Raw genomic sequence first — 18,747 nt, 5'->3', positions numbered from 1 at the left:
CGGAGTGTATTAATTAAAGATTACTCAGTTCAGGGAGTCCTCCGGCTACCTGGACCTTCAGGAAATCCCCCACCTGTGCATGCAAGGGACACCTGTGGATCACACACCAAAGAGGACATTCCTGCAGCTGCTGTTGGGAACATGGCCCAGCACATCTGCACCAATGGCATCCCAAGGGACTCTGGGAAGCAGCAGCAGTGTGGGATGGGAATGATGTGGCTGTGCTGGTGGAGCCAGTGAGACCCCACGGGGGTTTTAGGGAGGACTCTGAGGAACAAGATGAGATCCTGGGAAAGGGCAGCAGGTTCCTGGCCATAGAGCTGCACATCAGCATCTGGACAACAGGCTGCAGCAAACCCTCAGGGAAAAACCCGGGGGCAGATTGACTGAGGCAGCTGGGCAGTTTGAGCACTGTTAATCCCATGCGCAGTGATGGAAGCTAAACCAGATTATACGGTGTGAGATGATGACTGTCAGGGTTAGAAGGAATTCCTGCTGCATTCCACATGCCTGACACATCTGTGCAGGAAACTTGCCTCAGCACAGAGCAGCTCATCCACTCCCCTCTGGAACACCAAGCACAACCCATGCCAGGGCCAAGCAAAGCAGCTCCCTGAAGCCACAGCTCGGTTTGGCACAGCAGATCTGACCCTGCTGCAGCCGGGACGGGGCACTGGGAACAGCCAGCTTTGGGAAGAGATGCTGTGCTCACCTTCCAAAGGGTGATGGTCATTCTTTGGTAACTTGGGGGAGAGAGGAGCACTGTATGGAGGGGAATCTTGGGAATAGCGCTTTGTACCCCGGCCTGGTCCCTGCAGAGAGCCGTCTAACGAACTGCTTCTGTCTAGGAAAAGAGAACAAGCCCTCTTTAGGAGTGGAGACGTCCTGGGAAATGCAGTCTTGACAGAGTCCCCTGAGCCCTGTGTGCATCGTCAGCCTGGGCACCCACCACCTGTTCGAGCTGCAATCCAGCACACCTGGCAGGGCTCAACAGAGCAGAGTTTGCAGGTTTTATCACAGAAAAAGTGTGGTGAGAAAACTAACAAAGAATCTTTGCCGTGTTTTGCCATATTTCATCCAAATATCACCTCTAATTGACTTAATTCCGTTTCTCCACCTTCTATGCCTTGGCTCAATCCACACAATTCCTGCTCACCCCACTCATCACCTTTCAGACACACGTAACCCTTGGATGACTGGCAAACAACCCTTGGATGATCTGCAAACCCTCTGTGCCATGCACAGTTCTGGATTAAACTCTACTCCAATTTTCAACTTCCCCCCTCTGTGAACCCCCCAGGCGCTGTCACTGCTGCTCCTCTCCAAACACAGCCCAAGGACGGGACTCTCCCTATCCTACCCAGCAGACGGGACGCTGGGATGGGCTGGGACGTCTCTGCACACACGGCGTCAGTGGGTGGGTGAACAAGGAATGGAAGCACTGACACTGATGGGTACAGCAGCCAGGCAAGTGACACAGGGGTGACAGACCCTGTCCCAGCTGAGGTGACCCTCCAGCTGCCCCCTGCCCACACAGGCCACCAGCTCCCAGCTGGGCCCTTCCAGCCACCCTGAGCACGGGTGACACGTGAGAGCTCACAGCATTCCTGGGTGCGGGCACAGAGGGGTCCAATGCTCCTACACAAATGCCAGGAGCCACCACCAGCCCGGAGCAGCCCCAACAGCTGGCACAGGGCAGGAACATGTGCAGGAGGGGCAACAGGTACGGGGGGGACCGACGGGACCGACACCAAGGGAGATGCAAAATGCCCAACAAACAGAGGTACAGGTGGGGGGAAGCACCAGACGGGCACAGCTGAGTTGATTAAGGGGAAACACAAAGGTAGAGAAGGTACCTGTTCAATTAACATCCTTCAGGGAAATGAAAGAGCTGCTTGCACTGAGGCCCTGGGACTCCATAGGAGTATGACCAAAAATCACTGTAACATTGTCAGAAAAACAAATTCCATCCTCAGGACGAGTCCCTGTAAGAAACACTCAGCCCAGAGAGGGGAACACATGCTCTTGGTAATGTCGCTGGATAGCCCCGTGTCAAACTGCACGACCTTCTTCACCCAACAGCCACAGAACCACAACACAAGGCGATGCTCTACAAAGGTTTCATCAGGGTTTGGTTTGGGTTATATTTTTTTAAGTGGTTGACATTAAAAGTAATGCAAACACAGCAGGTCAGGTTATAGACGTTAATCCCGGGAATCAGAAGTGAGGTCGGTGTAAATTAATGGGAGGATAAACCAGAAATAGAATTCTGGTTTTAAAGGACAAGTTTTAAGAAAATAAAGAAATGGAGTAACAGACAGAACTGCACTCAGGTCATCAGGAATACAAAGAAAATGCCTTGAGTTCAAAGATTCCAGAAACCTCATGAATATGTATCATCAAAGAGGAAATAATCTGAGAGGGAAGGACCCCAAACCTCAGTGGATAGATGCTCACATTGAGAAGGATGCTGACAACAAGGAGATCATTTACTTGGATAAAAAGGCCCTGCTCAGCATGGAGCCATGCACCTCAGAGGATGGGGAGCGCAGGGATGAAGGGAGGTTTTTAACTCATTCTGTGTTTTGAGACAATGCAAAGGCAAAGACAGGCCTGGGTTTCAGCTACAGAAGGAACAAGCACAGGGGAACAGAGAGAGGGGATGCTGTGCAGAAAAGTAAGGATTGAGAGAAAAGGAAAAAGGATTCTCCTTGCCTCCAAATGACAGGACAGTTGGAAGGGATATCTCACCTCCCCTGCCTTGGGAGGCTGGTGGGAGGAAGAGCAGCTCACCTGCCTTGCCTGGATGGTGCTGTGGGCCATCCCAAGGCCATGGCGATGGATGCCTTTTCGAGCAGTGACAGTCACTCACCTCATCTTGTCAGGCCACTCAGGGCTTCTACTTTAGGACAATGTACCTTGCACTGACTGCACTGGCACCTCCTCCCTGGCTGCAGAGCACACCTACACACCTGGCTCAGGTGTTGATGCATCTGTGACATCTCCCTGCACTCAGTGCACTTGTAAGGTGAAAGATGGTAGATTTACACTGGATATATGGAAAAAAATCTTCCCTGTGAGAGTAGGGAGGCCCTGGCACAGGTTGCCCAGAGAAGCTGCGGCTGCCCCTGGATCCCTGGAAGTGTCCAAGGCCAGGCTGGACAGGGCTTGGAGCAGCCTGGGACAGTGAAAGGTGTCCCTGCCCATAGCAGGGGGTGGAATGAGATGAGTTTTAAGGGTCTCTTCCAACCCAAACCATTCTGGGATTCACTTCCAGCTGCAGCCATGCTGAGCACTGGGGGCAAGGCTCTAAGGATAAAAAAAAGGACAGGAATGAAAAAATCCACCATTGACTAAGTCAAACAATTGAATGTCCTCAAAATGGAGACTTGAGGGTGCAGAGGAAGCCAAGAATGACAGTGCACCTGAAGCTCTGGGTCTGCCGCAGTCAATTCTATCAGAACTCATCACCACATTACTGAGAGCAACTCGAAATGTGGTGCCAACATTGGAAAAAGAGGGTGGAAAAAAACATTTTTACAATAAAATGCCTATGTCTGACCTCAGCAGCACCACAAGGCTTGTGGCAGGCTCTGAAGGAAAGGGCAGGAAATACATATGGCACATTCTATGGCAGGTGTTCATCAGAGGAAACCGACCCAATGGCCTCCCTGCGATGGGGAAATGCTGATCTATCACATGAGGGAGGAGAAATCAACCTCACATACCTGGAATTCAGCAAGATGTTAGGTACAGAGAGCCACCAGCTGAGACAGAGCATGAATTACAGGAGCCTTGTTCTATGCACAGAAATCTGATTGGAGAGGAAAAGCTGTCGGCAGCACACTGAGAGGGAACATGAGACTGGGGAGCAACCAATGAATCTGCCTGAGGATCATCCTTGAGCCCAGTGTCATTTAATAACTGTATTAGCAGCTGTGGCAGAAATTTTAGAGATTCACTGATGAAATCTGCTGATGTTTTCCCATGTCAGGCCTGACAAAGCAGCATTTAAAATCAGGCAGGAGGGATATCTATAGAACCAAGAACCACCAAGGAGGAAAATCCAGCAGCTAAATCCAGATGTGCACTTGAAGCACTGTCCCATGAGCTGGGGACCTGCAGGTGACAACAGTGGATGAGAAGAACGGGGTATGTGACCAGGACAGGCTGATCATCACCTGTTACAAGGACACAGTGACTAAAAGTGACTGCAGAGACATTTCGTGTGACCACGGTGGTGCCAGTGCTGTGGCACCAGGTCCCCGTGAGCTCCTCCCCAGAGTGCTGGGTGGCACTCTGGCCACCCCATAAAGTTTAAGTCAAACCAACATTGGCTGAGGAGAGCCAAGTGCAGCCAAAAGATGAACTCCTCTGAGGGCTACAACAGCTCTGCAACTACTTCCAGAAGAAAGAGAACCAAGTTAAGCTTAAAGACAATATTAAGACCAGGAGACATAGATACCAAGTTGACCAAGAATAAATTACAACTGGAAATTACAACATAGTTTCTAAAATCTCAGCAAAAAACCTTGGGGCAGTCTCCAGTGGAAAAGCAAAACTGGCAACTCCAGATTTAATCCAAGAAACACCGTGTGCTGTGGTGCTGTAACAGCAGGAGCCAGGGCTCAGTGGTCCAGAAGGTCTCTCCAGTCCTGTGTTTTCAGATGGCTCCAGGTTACATCCTGTTCGTGTTGCTGTGAACAGCAATCAGCTGCCCAGTTCCCTGCTGTTCCTGATGTACAACTTCGTCTGTTTCCCCTTATTTCCATCTACTCAGTAAGGCAGAACGGCAGGACACTGCTGACCTAAGGGCTGCTGCAGACCTTCCCTCTGCCTCAAGCACACACACCAGTTCTCCATGGCACCCACAGGGGTGCTCCTGCAAAGCCAGTTTGCTCTGGGAACTCAGACCAGCTCCCAGTCCTAACCAGTGGCCATTCACAGGAAGAACCAGCCCCATACAGTACATTCCTGTACTGGAAAGGAAACAAGGCAGGACATGTAGAGCTGAAGGTGAGACCACAGCAGCCTTGACATCTGTTGTGATTTAAGGATGTACAACTGCACCCTCATTCCTCCATGACCAGCCCATACCACCCAGAATCACTGGCATTCTTTCCCTGCCCTCACCAGAAGCCACTGTAATGTGTAGATAACAATGTTCACCACCTTCTTTCAGGTGCCTGAGAAAGGTGTTGCCCAAAAAGCTCTGAGACATCAGGATGAAGTGCAGGACTAGGTGCTGTCACTTCTTTGGACTGTGGTCAGTTTTTCTTTAAGTGCTGCAAACACTCTGAATCAGAGTTCAGGATGGGCAGGTCTCAGCATCGTGTCAGATCCGGTGCTCTGCCTGAGTTTCCCTGAATTCTGATTTATACTTTTCCATCTTGCCCAGCAGCCCAACTCTTGGCACAGCCACCACTGACCTCTCATGGAGGCTGGAAACTCCGTGTGTGAGCTACAGGGTCCTCTCATCCATGCCCAGACCTGGGTGCTTTCCCTCCCACTCTGTATTTGCTCCGTCTCATGATGACAGGGTACCCCCACACTGAAACATGGGGATTTCTTCTGTTTGAGGGTTCCTCAGGGGACAGCCTCCAGTCCCAGTAACTAGTCATGCTGCTCCTGTCCTTGCATTTCCTACAGCTCCTCTTCTCACAGCACAGCTTTTGCTCCTGGCCCTGCTGGCTCCAGCAAGGCTCTGCTCAGCCTTGGAGGAAGCAGAGGATGGGAAGATCCTCTCGCTCTCTAGACTCTGCCTAAGGTGCTTTGTGAGGTGCAATGAATGGAAGCACTGTGGCATTTGGTTGTTGTCCCCACACCTCATGCTTAACAACTTCTCCTTATACAGTTCTTCCTAAGTTCCCACCCTTTTACATTCATACAACTTTTGCTTTTCTTGCCAGAGCCATAATTATGGAAAGGATTAACTTTGGAAAGACCTCAAACAACACCACAGCTATTTGCTGACTAGAGGGAGAAGAAAGCAAGACAGGAAAGATCAGCACTTGTCAACCACCTAAGAGGGTGCAGACAGCTTTGATCCTCTCCACAATTGACATTCCTGAAGCAGGAGCTCCCCCAGAGCCCCCAGACAGCCTGTGGGGCAGCCATCACCCCAGGCTTGCTGCCACTGCTTCTCCTTCAGAGCAGTTCTGCAGCCTGACAATCCGCACTGTGGCATGAACTGTCTTGCTGGGGTGAGCTGCTTCAATGCCACGCCAAGGGAAACAAAACCACCTCTGCCTCGGATTGCTGCATGAGCATCACCCCTGAACAGGCCATGTTGTCACCGAGGGCTGAATGCACTGGCTGCTGGCAGCAGATCCACGGCCAGCATGGAAACCACTCTGCTTTAATTAATTTCTAATTCCAGTTTACCTGCTGCACGTTATCACTCTCCCTTCTCATGCAGCCTTTCACCTGAATTCCTAGCTCTGTGAAGTCACCATAATCAGATTACAGGAAGCCGGACGGACTGCAGGATGAGGAGAGGAGGGAAGACAAGGAGACAGCACGGATGAGCGGAAACCTACAGCCGAGATGGAAACCAAACCAACAGGCAGGAAATGCAACTGGAATCCTGCACAACAAGAGCCCTGTGGGCATGTGCACAACACTGGGTGTGATGTAATGAACCCTGTGAGAGGGCTCTGGAACACAGGCCTGCCTCCTCCGGAGATAGAGATAAAATCTGGGTTAAGACACGGAGCACCTGGGTCCCTACAGTGCCGCCCCCGCCCCAGCTCCTACCTGGTAGATACCTGTCGTGGTCGTACTCGTGTGAGCGCTGCATGTGGCTGTTCTGAGTGAAAGGCTGGTTCCCAAAGAGGTTGTCACTGCGCAGATTGTGGCAGAGCTTCTCCAGGAAGCGGAGGACGTAGGTGATACTGTTTACTGCTGGCAGGTTCAGAGTGTGCTGTTCCCGATCAAACACAGCTGGAGACAGAAACAAACAGAGCCCAACACGTGAACCCCCCGCGAAGGCGGGAGGCTACGCCCAGGGCCGCACAGCCAGCTCCTGGATCTCGGCATCGCTGGGCTGTCTAGAGCCAACAAAGCCACTGCCTTCCGCTGCCGGGGCAGGCCAGGACCGGCCTGCTGCACCCAGCACGGGGCCGGGGCAGCAGCGCCAGGGGAGCCACGTCCGAGGGAACGGAACGGATTCGAGGAGGGGCCTGCGCTCGCAGATCCGGCTACGCACGGGCTTAAAGGAAAATTAAAACCCGGGGTATTTCTTGTCTTTCCGTGAGGAGGTGAGGAATCCCCCCTGTTGTGGCTCCTCCCAGGGCTGGGGCAGCGCGGGGGGCCGGGCAGTGCAGCAGGATTGCTGCCCAGGCTGATGCCAGGACTGAGCACTGCCTGCTCCAGCAGCTGTGCCCGCAGGCCATGGGAACTGCTCCGCTCTGAGTCAGCCGCCAGCTGTTGCTTCACTGACACAGATGTGTGGCAAGAAAGAGAAGACAGAACTCTTCTGTCTGCCCCTGGCCTGTGGCTGCAGCGAGCTTCAGGACAGACATCTTCCAAAGAGAGAATTCTTGCAACAACCTCTCTGGAGGCAAAGCGCTGCGGGCCCGTTCTCACCTGAGATGACCTCTCCCCCGTGGCCTTGTTTTAAGAAGGAGAAGACTGTTTTCTGATGATAAGCGCAATCAATGCAGGCCTGTACTGCTTGCTGCAGGACAACAGAAGCTCGAGCTGGTCCAAAATGGTCTGGCAGCTGCTGAACTTTCTTCTTGTCTAGGTGGGGCCCAGTGCTGCCGTTCTTGTTCAAGTAAATGCAAACTGCCAAGATGAGAAATGTGTTTGCCATTAACCCACTCAAGAAAGCGAGAAACAGATGCCTAAAATCCAACCTGAGAGATGCTGAGATTTTAAGACTGTCCAACCGCTCACAAAGTGAATCCACCACGACTGCCTAACTTGCATCCTCACAGTGGAGCCGCTTCTAGAGGGGAATCACCTCCAAAATCTTCCTGCCTCATGCTCACCTTCCAAACTGCTGCTGTTTCTCCCATGCTCTCCCCTGCAGTCAGACCATAAAGTGGTTTCCATGCCAGCCAGGTAAGGTGGCTGTGATGTTCAGAGGGGAAGAAGGAATGCAGCCCCCACTTTCGAGGGGTTCCCACAGCCTTTCCTTTTTAGGGAAACTGGCTTCTTTAGGTTCCTCTGAAAACCGGCAAATTACATTCTGGGGAAACAGAGGGTTCAGCCCATGTCCAGTGCTTGACTCAACATGTCAAAAGCAGCTTTGCATTCGACTTTCCTGGCCAGATTCATCCTCAGCTGTAGCAGTGCGTACACTCTTCACTGCTGCTCCTCCTCCTCCCCAATTCCCTCCTGTATCTCTGTGCCTTGACATCCTGGCTGGAGCTGGGCAGATCACAGTCCTTCAGCACCTCATCTGCCCCCTGCACAGCTCCAGCAGCTGTGCCTGGCAGTGTGTGGGAGAGCTCACGCTCGGGGCTCACAAGGGGTGCTGTACACCCGACTGCCCCTGGGCACAAAGGGCCACAAGTGTCCCTGGAGAGCTGTGGAGTCACCAGCATGCAGGGGAAAGGGGTCCTTGCACTCAACAGGTGGGCCTGCAATCTTCCTACTTCATTATTTCCACATAGACAGAGAGAGATAAATGAGCAGCTGATCTGGACTCATGTGCCTGTCTCAGGCCAGCCTTTCTCGAGTGGTAAGGATTGCTGGTTTACCAGCTTAGGAAGAAATGGGATTCTCTTGGGGTGTTGCTGTCTGCCTGCTGCAGTTCCTAACTGTGCAATCCTGTCAAGACTGTGGTCCAAGACCCTCCTTACCTGTGGGAGCCTGCATGGCAGAGCTGGGGATTGTAGCAGCGTCCTGGGGCACAGTGCTTGTGTCTGGCTCTGGGGTACTGGTTGTTGGAGAGGTGGGTGCTGGGTTCAGCAATGTCCTAGGTTTCCTCTGCAGAAAAAGAGGAGATATTTCTCCTTTTACCCCTGCTCTCCTTTACCACCCATGATCACTACACTCTCCTCTGCATCCAACAGACAAGGCACTGTGGAACATGACACATTTCTGATGGTGATGATGGGGTGTCTCAAGAACCTAGTAAGCAATAAGTGTGTATTTTACAAACCACAATCCTGAAAAATAACAAGCCTGGGATCTGCCACCTCTGTTAGACTCAGACTAGCCACACACAATGGACGGGAGAGCTTATTCTAGCCTTTGGCCATCCTGTTGTGCTCCCAGCATCTGCCATGCTACGCCACAGCCAATGTGCTTCCAAAGACATGGGTTCTTGATGGAAATGATTTTTAGGACACAGACATTCTCTACAGCTCTGGGGCTGGACTCTGAGGATACTCCCAGCCCACGTACCCCTCCGGTCTCCTACTTGCTGCAGTCACACAGCCAGAGGCTGAGACAAACGTGCACAAACACACGCATGCACCATCCCATGGCAGGACCTGCAGCACCTGCTGTTCACCCGCCTGCATCAGCATCAGCTTTTACCTTACTGCCAGGCTTGGGGCCTCTCTTTCTGGGGAATTTCAAAGGCTCCACTGACTTGGAGGGTGTAGGCATGGGGTGGTGGATTAGCGCTTTGGTCGTTCGACCACGCTTCTTCCCTGTTTTGCGACGCCTTTGCCCTTGTTGATGCCCCAAAACAGTCTTTGTGCTACTGTGCATGCTAGGTTTCTCCGAGTTTACTTCGGAGGCAGGTAAAGGGCTCTTTGGAATCACAACTGAAATAAAAAGAGAAAAAGCAAATGTAATTAAATCAGGCGAGAATCAAAACAAGAGCAGCCTCCATCTTTATACAGTGTCACATGGAAAAACCTGGAGTACTCCCAGCCCCCTGGGCAGGGGGACTGCTTTCCATGCCAGAGTAAAAACCCAACACATGGACCCCGGGTCAGCACTCGAGCTGGGGGACACTGGGGCTTAACCTGGATGGGCTGAGCTCCAGAAGGATCATGCTTGCAGCCATACCTTCCTTCCTGAAAATAACTGGCACCTACAGATCTTCCTTCTGCGAGTGGTGACCTGCCAACAACCACGGAAAAGGCTCCGAGAGCATTCCTAGGGAGCGATCAGTCAAGACCTGTCTGACAGTCACAGAGCAGCGCTGCAAACACTGGAAATCCCCTCTCTCAAGGCTGACGTCAAATTTGTTCCATCCCTAAATTTCCAGCAAACTGCAGTGGAAGGGACCAGCTCGAGCCTCGCTGCCTGCAAGGATTACTGCTCCTGGCCCTGAGCAACAGCTCATCTCAGCTGGACCAGCTGCCCTGCTCCTCCCTCATACTGCCAGAGGCAAGTCTGCTCCTTCTTATCTTCTCACTCTTTCCATGACAAAACCAGGTTTCTGGTATACTTGCCCACAAATCCCCTGAATTTGGTCAATCATCTTTCCCAAGCCTGCTAAAGGCTAGAGATGTGCTGGCTTCAGTTTTAAATTTCTGCTAAAAAGAAACAAAATCCTGCTGCATTTTGAAAACTGCGGAGTGATCTTTAGGATGTCTTGTTTCTCATATCTGGAAACCTCAATGTGTATTCAACATAGGGGCAAGGAATTAGGAAAAAACCCAAGCAAACACTTTTGAAGTCAGGGGCTTTGTAGTTAAGGAAAAAAAGTCTTAGCCAGGGAAAGAGAGTGCAATAAAAGATTGATACCAGGATGGCACAACTGTGGGTATATACAGAGATTATTAAGATTTCTTTAATGAGGATTTTATGAGCAGTTACTGTGAGCAAGGACTCATTCCCCTGGCACAAGGAAGCTGTGGCTGCCCCATCCCTGGAAGTGTCCAAGGCCAAACCGGACGAGGCTTGGAGCAACCTGGTCTAGTGGAAGATGTCCCTGCCCATGGCAGAGGGTTGGAATGAGATGACTTTTAAGGTCCCTTCCAACCCAAATAACATGGTGCATCCAGGATCCAGCCCCATTCTGCTTGTCACATGGGCAGGGAAAGGTTTAGTTTTAATTTTATTTCCTTGTTTTTTTGCATTAGCATTCTGTATCAGAAGCTGGGAAGAAGCACATAGCCATCAGGATCTACCTGACTTCCCAAATAAAGACTTTTTTTGTGTCAGGCAGACACAGGAAATGTGGGAGAAATAGGGTTTTACTACTCCTTGTCTGAGCTGTTAATATTAACAGCAAGATTATTTTGCTGGTAAGAAAATGAATATGATAGCTCAGGCACTTCTTACAACTGATGGTACTTCAGGAGTGTCACCTGCTCCAGGTGACATCTGACACTGAGCTGCAGGGAAGCATGGCTCATGTAAGGCCGGTGCTGATCATGGAATCGTGGGGCCTCTGGCCTCAGGTGTGCAATGACTGATCTCAGCAGAGAAATGTTTGTAAACCCGTTATTAGAATCCCATGAGTTGACAGAACAAGAATAAACACAGATAAAATGAACAGGTTGCCCAGAGAAGCTGTGGCTGCCCCTGGATCCCTGGAAGTGCCCAAGGCCAGGCTGGACAGGGCTTAGAGCAGCCTGGGACAGTGGAAGGTGTCCCTGCTCATGGCAGGGGGTGGAATGGGATGGGCTTTATGGCCCCTTCCAACCCAAACCATTCCATGATTCCATGATTCTAAAACTCTCCATACTTCAAAGAAACTGTTAAACATCCAAGGGATGTGGAAGCCAGGGCAGGGAAGCATTTCGTCTGAGATCTGCTCAACGCTCAGTGTCTAAACCAAGCTGAGGTTTCTCCAACCTGGAGGAGAAATTGAGAATTCTACAGACAAGCTGTGAAGCAAACCCATGCTGTCAGTTTTACTAGTAACAAACCCACAGAATGGTGCATTTGGGAAGTTGGCATGCAGTAGGCAGAGCAGCTGGACTGCACCCTTTGCTCCCAGGCTGGGACCACATCACTGGGAACCCAGTGCCAGGAAAAAGGAGACTGCTCTCAGATGAAGTCCTGGGGTGCAAGCTTTCACTGTATAATTTTATGTTAAAAAATTATTTCATCTTTTGGTGAAATAAATGCAAGAAAATCTGTTGCCCACTTCAGCTGTAAAGACAGTACAGGTAATAGTAATTTGACAGGCTTGAAGAATTGGTTTTGGGATTTGAGGAATAAAAGCCCATAACTGGGTGCATGCAGATCCCTTGATGGGACTTCTCGTGTCATTCAGCCACCCTGAGGAATTCCCACCCTGTGCCCCTGGCAGCACAGCTCCAGCTCTGCTGCAGCTTCTGCAGGGGTGGAGGAGCTGCCACAGCAAGGGACGCTGTTCACCAAACAGGCTAAATTACATCTAAATGTGCAGCCAGCTCAGGACAGAGAGACACAGACTGTGACCTGGATTGGTGCTGTGTGCCCAGCAGTACTGCTGAGCACAGCCCTGAGCACAGCCCTGAGCACAGCCCTGGACAGGCACTGATGTTTTCCCTGGGGCTGATTCCATCAGACTGATGCAATGCAATTTTTCTGACCCGGAGTGATTTAATGAAATGAGGTCTTATCCTCCCATGATCCAGCAGACTTGCCTGGCTTTTTGTTGGATTTGAACCAGAATCTGACCAAACACCAGCCTGTGTTAATACATTTCTCTTGCCCTGCCAGATGCACTGAGCTGTGTGAGAAGGAGACACCAAGAGCTCCAGAGCAGAGTCCTCCCACCAGCTGCACCCACACATCAATGGTGCAGCCCCCAAAACACAGCTGGCCACACTCTGCCTCAGCCCCCCAGCACCACTCCAGTGACTGGATGCTTCCTAAAGGAGCCTGAAGCTTCTTTTCAGGTGCCTGTTATTTTTCTATAGCATTTCAGCCCCTGCTGTCATGCAGATGTGGTCCAGAAACATGGGACTGCTGTGGAGGGATCAGTGCCCAGCACTCAACCCTGCCTGCATTCACCCCAGCACCCACAGAGCTCCAGAGGTGAAAATAGCTGTGCCCAGCAAGCAGTATTATCTCACAGCTCCAACCACTGTCTGCACCCAAGTCTCCTTTACCTGCCAAAAGCTTCCATTTATTGCATCTTATTATTGCTATTATTACATCTTAATTATTAAGGATCTAAAGCTATCAAAGAGTGTCCAAAGAAGGACCAAAAAGATGTTGGAAGGTCAGGAGGGGCCACAGGAGGAGCAGCTGAGGGCTCTTGGTGTGTCCAGCTGGAGCAGAGGACACTGAGGGCAGAGCTCAGCGGGGCTGCGGCTCCTCCCGAGGGGCAGCTCCGATCTCTGCTCCTGGGCCAGGGACAGCACCCAGGGAGCGGCTGGAGCTGGGCCAGGGCAGGCTCAGGCTGGAGAGCAGGGAAAGGTTCTTCCCCCAGAGGCTGCTGGGCACTGCCCAGGCTCCCCAGGGAATGGGCACGGCCCCGAGGCTGCCAGAGCTCCAGGAGCGTTTGGGCAGTGCTGCCAGGGATGCCCAGGGTGGGATTTGGGGTGTCTGGGCAGGGCCTGGGGCTGGAATCCGTGATCCCTGTGGGTCCCTTCAGCTCACGATGTTCTGTGATTCAGCTGGTGACAGTGCCAGCTCAACAGTGAGCAGCTGCCAGAGACATTCTCACTTTCTTCTTCCTTGTACAAGCTACTGAGAGGAACCACATTTTCAGAAAATCAAGTGGGGCCTCTCTTACTTAAAAAATCAACAATTTGCTGTTGCTGAGTAAAGCAGCATCTCTCTGTGCCACAGCTTTGGTGCTCACCTGAGCTCTGAGCAATCTAACCAACTCCAGAGCTGGCCTTGCTTTGGAGGAGTTGAGCCATGCAACCCTGAGATCCCTTCTGACCTGAATTATTCAGGGATCTGAACTCATGGTTACTTCAGCTCATTAAGGGGACAGAAAACTAATCATTGGAAATTTTCTGCTGGCTGAACTGTCTTGTTTTGGATCACACAGGCATCCAGGACAATGGCAGACACAGAGGGGGAGGCTGGCTCCTTGCTGGGCTGGCTGGCATCGGATCCATTTGCCAAAGTGAGAAACATCACCCTGAAGATGCAGGATCAAACACGGCTGAACTCAGAGCCGAAGAGAAGTTGAGCACCACTGATGATGTCATTCATCCCTGAAGGATTAGTTTAAACAATAGTTCTGAGCTTTCTGCAGAAACAGAGACTTGACAGAGGATTCCTGATTTCAGGCTCTACTTCCTAATGCCAAAATATCCCCTGTCAGCTGATAGATGGCACCTGCAGCTGCCCGCCACACTGTGACTGAAACTGTTACTTACAGGACACTCTGCCATCCACACTCTGAGGATTAGTCAATGCTAGGAAGCAGCATTTGTCACCCTTCAGCTTATCTCAGGCTTGTCACAGCTTGAAGAAGACAAAATTATGTCCTTGGGACAAGAATTACAAAGTCAAAACATGTAGAAAAATATGGAACAAAGAAAAGTTGAAGTTGCAGAAGGGTTTCCTGCCTTTCTCTCTTATTTACCAGGGTCATTTACCAAGAGCTGCAGGAGCACAAATCCCAAATTCCCATTTTCCGTGCCATGTTCTTCTCCCTGGAGATCTCCGTAGTGGCCCTGCAGTATCCTGAAGTGCAGGGGGAGGTTTCTGAGCACACCACTCATGCCCACTCCAAAGCCCCTCTGATGGATGTCCTGCAGGCCACCCCTCCAGTGGTCCTTTGGTGCTCACTGCCCCTTGTCCCATCTTCAGCACTTCATGGGCAGAAGCAGCACTCAGAGGTGGGTTAAAGAGACCCATTTAAGATAAGCAAATTTGTCAGAGACCAGAAATGTTGTTGAGATCTGGCTGAATCCCTCCTTGCATGAGGCATTTCAGTCCTAGACATCCTGAAGGCTGGAGCTGGACAGGAACCAGAGTAAAAGGTGAAAGCTTCAAATCCTTGTGATTCTTCCCAAAGCAGAGACCGTCATCACTGACCACCATGAGCACAACTGGGACAGAAATACAAGCCCTGGGAAGGCTCCAGACATGGACTGTCCTGAGCTCTGAGCAGATGTGGCAGACACAACGCAGGAGAAAGGGTTGGAGCATGGGTGGGAGACATGGGCTCCTTGCAAAGACAGGGATTAAGAACACGACTCCAAATCCTGGAATTTAAAGGTGAGAAGGCAATTATTCTAATAATTCAGTATTTCTTGCAGGGATTCGTGCTCTCCAGTTGGAAATGCCTGCTTGAGCAGAGACTAGAGGAGATATCCCACACAGCGCAGGGATCCAAGTGCTGCAGGATTTGGTGTGTTCTACCTGTTCTCACGATCAGCTCTCTAAGATACACTTTCTTTTTACACAAGGTTTGTCTACTTGCAGGTTTTGACTACTGAAATAAGGTTCTTTTATCCACTAATCCCCTGGCCAGTGGTGACACAGTAGCACACAAAGAAACCCAAACCCACAGTCCCCAAAACTCTCCATCCTGCTCATCCTGACCACGGGGGTGCATTATGATGTCTTTTTTGGGCAGGACATCCACATGTACATGAAGACCTGTTACTTCAAACTAAAGCAATGCCTTGCACATTTATTGAACCTGAGACAGTCTCTGAACATTCATCATCAGTGTCCCATTTCTAAAAGGCTTAGAAATCTGCATGGTCTGGAGCAGCACTTCTCCTAGTTGTTGGCATGCACTCGGATGAGCTCTGTCACTGCAGATGCCACTGTACATCCCTCAGCACAAGCTGTGCCATTTTTTAGGGTTGTTTTATTTGTTTTTCCAGTTGTTTTATTTATCAAAATAAAACAACTGGGGAAAAAAAGTCTCAAGAGTCACAGTGATACCAGCGACTGCTGTTTGCTATTTGCACAAGTGTCACATTTTCAGTCTCACAGCAGCATTCCCGTGTGCCCTAAACCGTACTGGCAACTACACCCAGTGCTCCCTGAAGCAGCACAGCAGGGATCCTGCAAACCTTGGCAGGTGCTCCCAGCACCTTGCACCACGTCTCAGAGGTGTTGGGCAGCACATGACAACCCGAGCTTCAGTGACTTGCCTCAAGTGCCAGAGCAGTCACCAAACTGCAAAGCAGCCCAAATGTCCCACCTCTGATTGTAACCACACACAGAGACGTGGAAAAGAGCTGGAGACTGCGGTTGGTGCTACTGGAGCTGGAGACAAAAACCCTATTCTGGACCTACAGGGTCTGCTTGCACAACTAAACACCAGAACTTGGGACCCTAGAGACCTCTCCATCTCCAAGGCTGCCCTTGGTGCATCTCCGTCTGCCCCATTCACCCAGACACTTGCTAAACCCAAGCAGATAATTCTACCCAAGCACAAGGTACATCTGCTAAAACATTTTCCAAAACAAAACAGAAGCTTTAACTCAATAACACAGCCCCCAAGAGGAATCTGAGCCACTTGGGCAGCATCAGTCCAGCTACTGCAACAGAAACCTGGAGGGGTCTGGACTGGCCAGAGACCACGTGGAAGGATGTGACACAGCTCATCTACCTCCAAGATCCTCACCAAAGGCTTTGACAACACCTCCAGAGCCATGGGATAAGAAGAAAGGTTTCTAAAGGCATAAATCAAGGATTACAAGAGGTAGGGGCAAAGACTCATTCTTGAAGAGAAGAGATATCTATGCGGGGAATACAGGGAGGTGCACCGGGATCCACACTGCTCATGCATGAGCGACCTGATCAGGGGATGAGAGCTCAGAAAGTCTAAGGATTCACCCTTCCAGGGCAGGCAGGACTGTGGCAGCCCATGAGCAGAGACTGAGTTTAAGGGAGAGAACACAGCAGGTGATAAACAGAAAGCAGTGAGTGTGGAGAAACCCCCTCCTGCCTTCATCTGCACAACCCTGGGCTCTGAGCTGCCTCGTGCTCCTTCAGGACAGAGAACTTGGGCTGCAATGCTCACTGAACAAGAACAGCAGAGCAGCGGCAGGAAAGAGCCACAGACAAAGCTTCCACTTTGGAAAAATGAGAGACCAGAACCCTGGATGTCACCAACTGAATAGAAATCCTCGTTTTACTGATTCAAATCAAGCAAAAAAGTCCCCAAACATGCAGCTGATGCCTGGATTCTCATTTCCACAGAGTTCCAGACTTTCTGGGGATATTTCATCCAGGGCTCAGCTCTGCCTTGCCTGCTGCACACAAGGACCCCCCAGACTGCCCTTCACTGGTCCTATCAAAACTCATTGGTCACACTGAGCATTTTGAGAGTTCCTTCACACTGCTTTGGCTCTTCTGCACACAACATCCAACAGTTTGTAATGGTTTTAATCAGTTTCCAGCATCCTTTCAGAGGCAGTAACTCTTATTGTTACTTGGCAGTTATTGATGCATTTTAGGGTATAAACATCCATGTGCAGATATTCCTCAGTGAGGGGAAGTGCTCTGAGACACAGCACAGTGTCAGGATGTGCCACACAACAGATGTATCCCCCAAACTGCCCCGGGGTCAGCACCATCCCTGCTCTGCTGAGGGCAAAATAAACATAGAGAAGTGGCTGGCTCATGATCAGAGACACACAGTGACAGCCTGTGCAGAGCAAGGATACCCAAACTGTTGTCCTCAGCAAAAGTCGTGTTCAGTTTTGTGCTGAGCACACACATTTCCTTAGTCCCAAACCCAAGTCTTCATTACTCCCCCACACAGGAAAGAAATTAAGTGCACTGTACCCACTGAGTAGCATTAGGAAATGAATGGGGAAACCGAGTCACACATCTTTCCTATAAAACCCTGCAAAGTCTGGCACTTGGACAGGGAAAATGGCCTCCTGTCCCACCACTGGAGCTGCCAAGCAAGTTCTCCCTCAACAGCAGCTCAAAGCACCTCATGCCTCAGCACATTTACTGTGGAACATCTGCACAACCAGCCACAAACCTCTCAGGCTGCCAATTACACATCTGAGGCCTGGAGGAGCAGTAACACATTCCTGCTTCTTCAGCCCTTCTTTTCCCTGCCATCCTCCATTCCAGCTCCCCGAAGGCAAAGCAAAGGAGAAGAAGGATCCTGCTGGGAACAGACCTGGCACAGGCATTTACACCCTGGAGAAGAATGGCAGTTCTGGACGGCAGGGCTGGCTCGAGGGACTCAGTGTGCACATGTGGATTGCACAGGCAGCCCTCAGCAGAATTACAGCCCAGACTGCAGCACGGCTGCCATTTATTCTCTGCACAGTGTCCTCATCACCCTCAGAGAAACACTCACCTGTAGGAGCCAGTGTGCAGCAACCACTGCAGCCCAGTTATACAAAGCTGGTGGCCTTAGCTCACACACTTTTGTGCACTGGTTTTTACCTCTCCAGTGCTCAGATACTTATCTCTGGGTCCAGTTCTCAAGGCCAGCCAGATGTTCCTTGACACAGGGGCCGCCAGTTCCCCCAGCCTGTCTGGAGCACGGCTCCTCCTCCCACACAGCTCCCAGGTGGGACAACAAGGAGCTGCAGTGAGCCTCCTGCAGCTTATGGTTCAAATGCAGAGGGCAAGGAAATGCCAGATTTGTCTACAATCACCCTCTTCTCATCCCAAATCAGCAGTTTTTCTCCTGTCCCATCCCACCATTTCTTATTCCAAATAAATTGGCTGCAACACAACCTGGGTTCTTGCTTGCTGTGATCCCCCTATCACAGCCTCATCTTCTGCTCTTCAGTGAAAAAACAAAGCTGTTGAAGCAGTGTGTTGTTTTAATCACCTGTGAAGCAGCTTTGGAATTAAAACAGAGATTCTGAACTACAGAAAGGACATGAGAACTGAGCTGGGCAGCTCCAGCCTGAGAAACACATCAGCAGATTTGAAATTCAAGCTCCTGACCAAGGGGATGCACCAGTGGGTGAAAGGAGAGATTGAGGGGCAACCAGG

General features: G+C 50.8%; 1 protein-coding gene across 7 annotated transcripts in view; it reads right to left on the bottom strand.

Annotated features, from left to right (window-relative positions):
• SCMH1 (Scm polycomb group protein homolog 1) overlaps window positions 1-18,747 on the bottom strand; it is a 69,892-nt gene that overhangs the window by 8,658 nt on the left and 42,487 nt on the right. For 4 of the 7 annotated variants that reach the window (XM_032132063.1, XM_032132067.1, XM_032132064.1 and 1 more), the window contains 5 exons: window positions 9,493-9,725; window positions 8,811-8,937; window positions 7,588-7,788; window positions 6,757-6,942; window positions 713-844 (listed from right to left, as the gene is read on the bottom strand). In XM_032132063.1, the coding sequence (XP_031987954.1) occupies window positions 713-844; window positions 6,757-6,942; window positions 7,588-7,788; window positions 8,811-8,937; window positions 9,493-9,725 (879 nt within the window). The remainder of the gene's footprint in view (window positions 1-712; window positions 845-6,756; window positions 6,943-7,587; window positions 7,789-8,810; window positions 8,938-9,492; window positions 9,726-18,747) is intronic. The other 3 variants (XM_032132066.1, XM_032132068.1, XM_032132069.1) reach the window with 2 other exon arrangements.

This window comes from Corvus moneduloides, chromosome 23 (assembly GCF_009650955.1).
Source record: "Corvus moneduloides isolate bCorMon1 chromosome 23, bCorMon1.pri, whole genome shotgun sequence".
Taxonomy (NCBI): Eukaryota; Metazoa; Chordata; class Aves; order Passeriformes; family Corvidae; genus Corvus; species Corvus moneduloides.
Note: the sequence above shows the minus strand (reverse complement) of the source record. Positions and strands in the feature narration are given on the sequence as shown.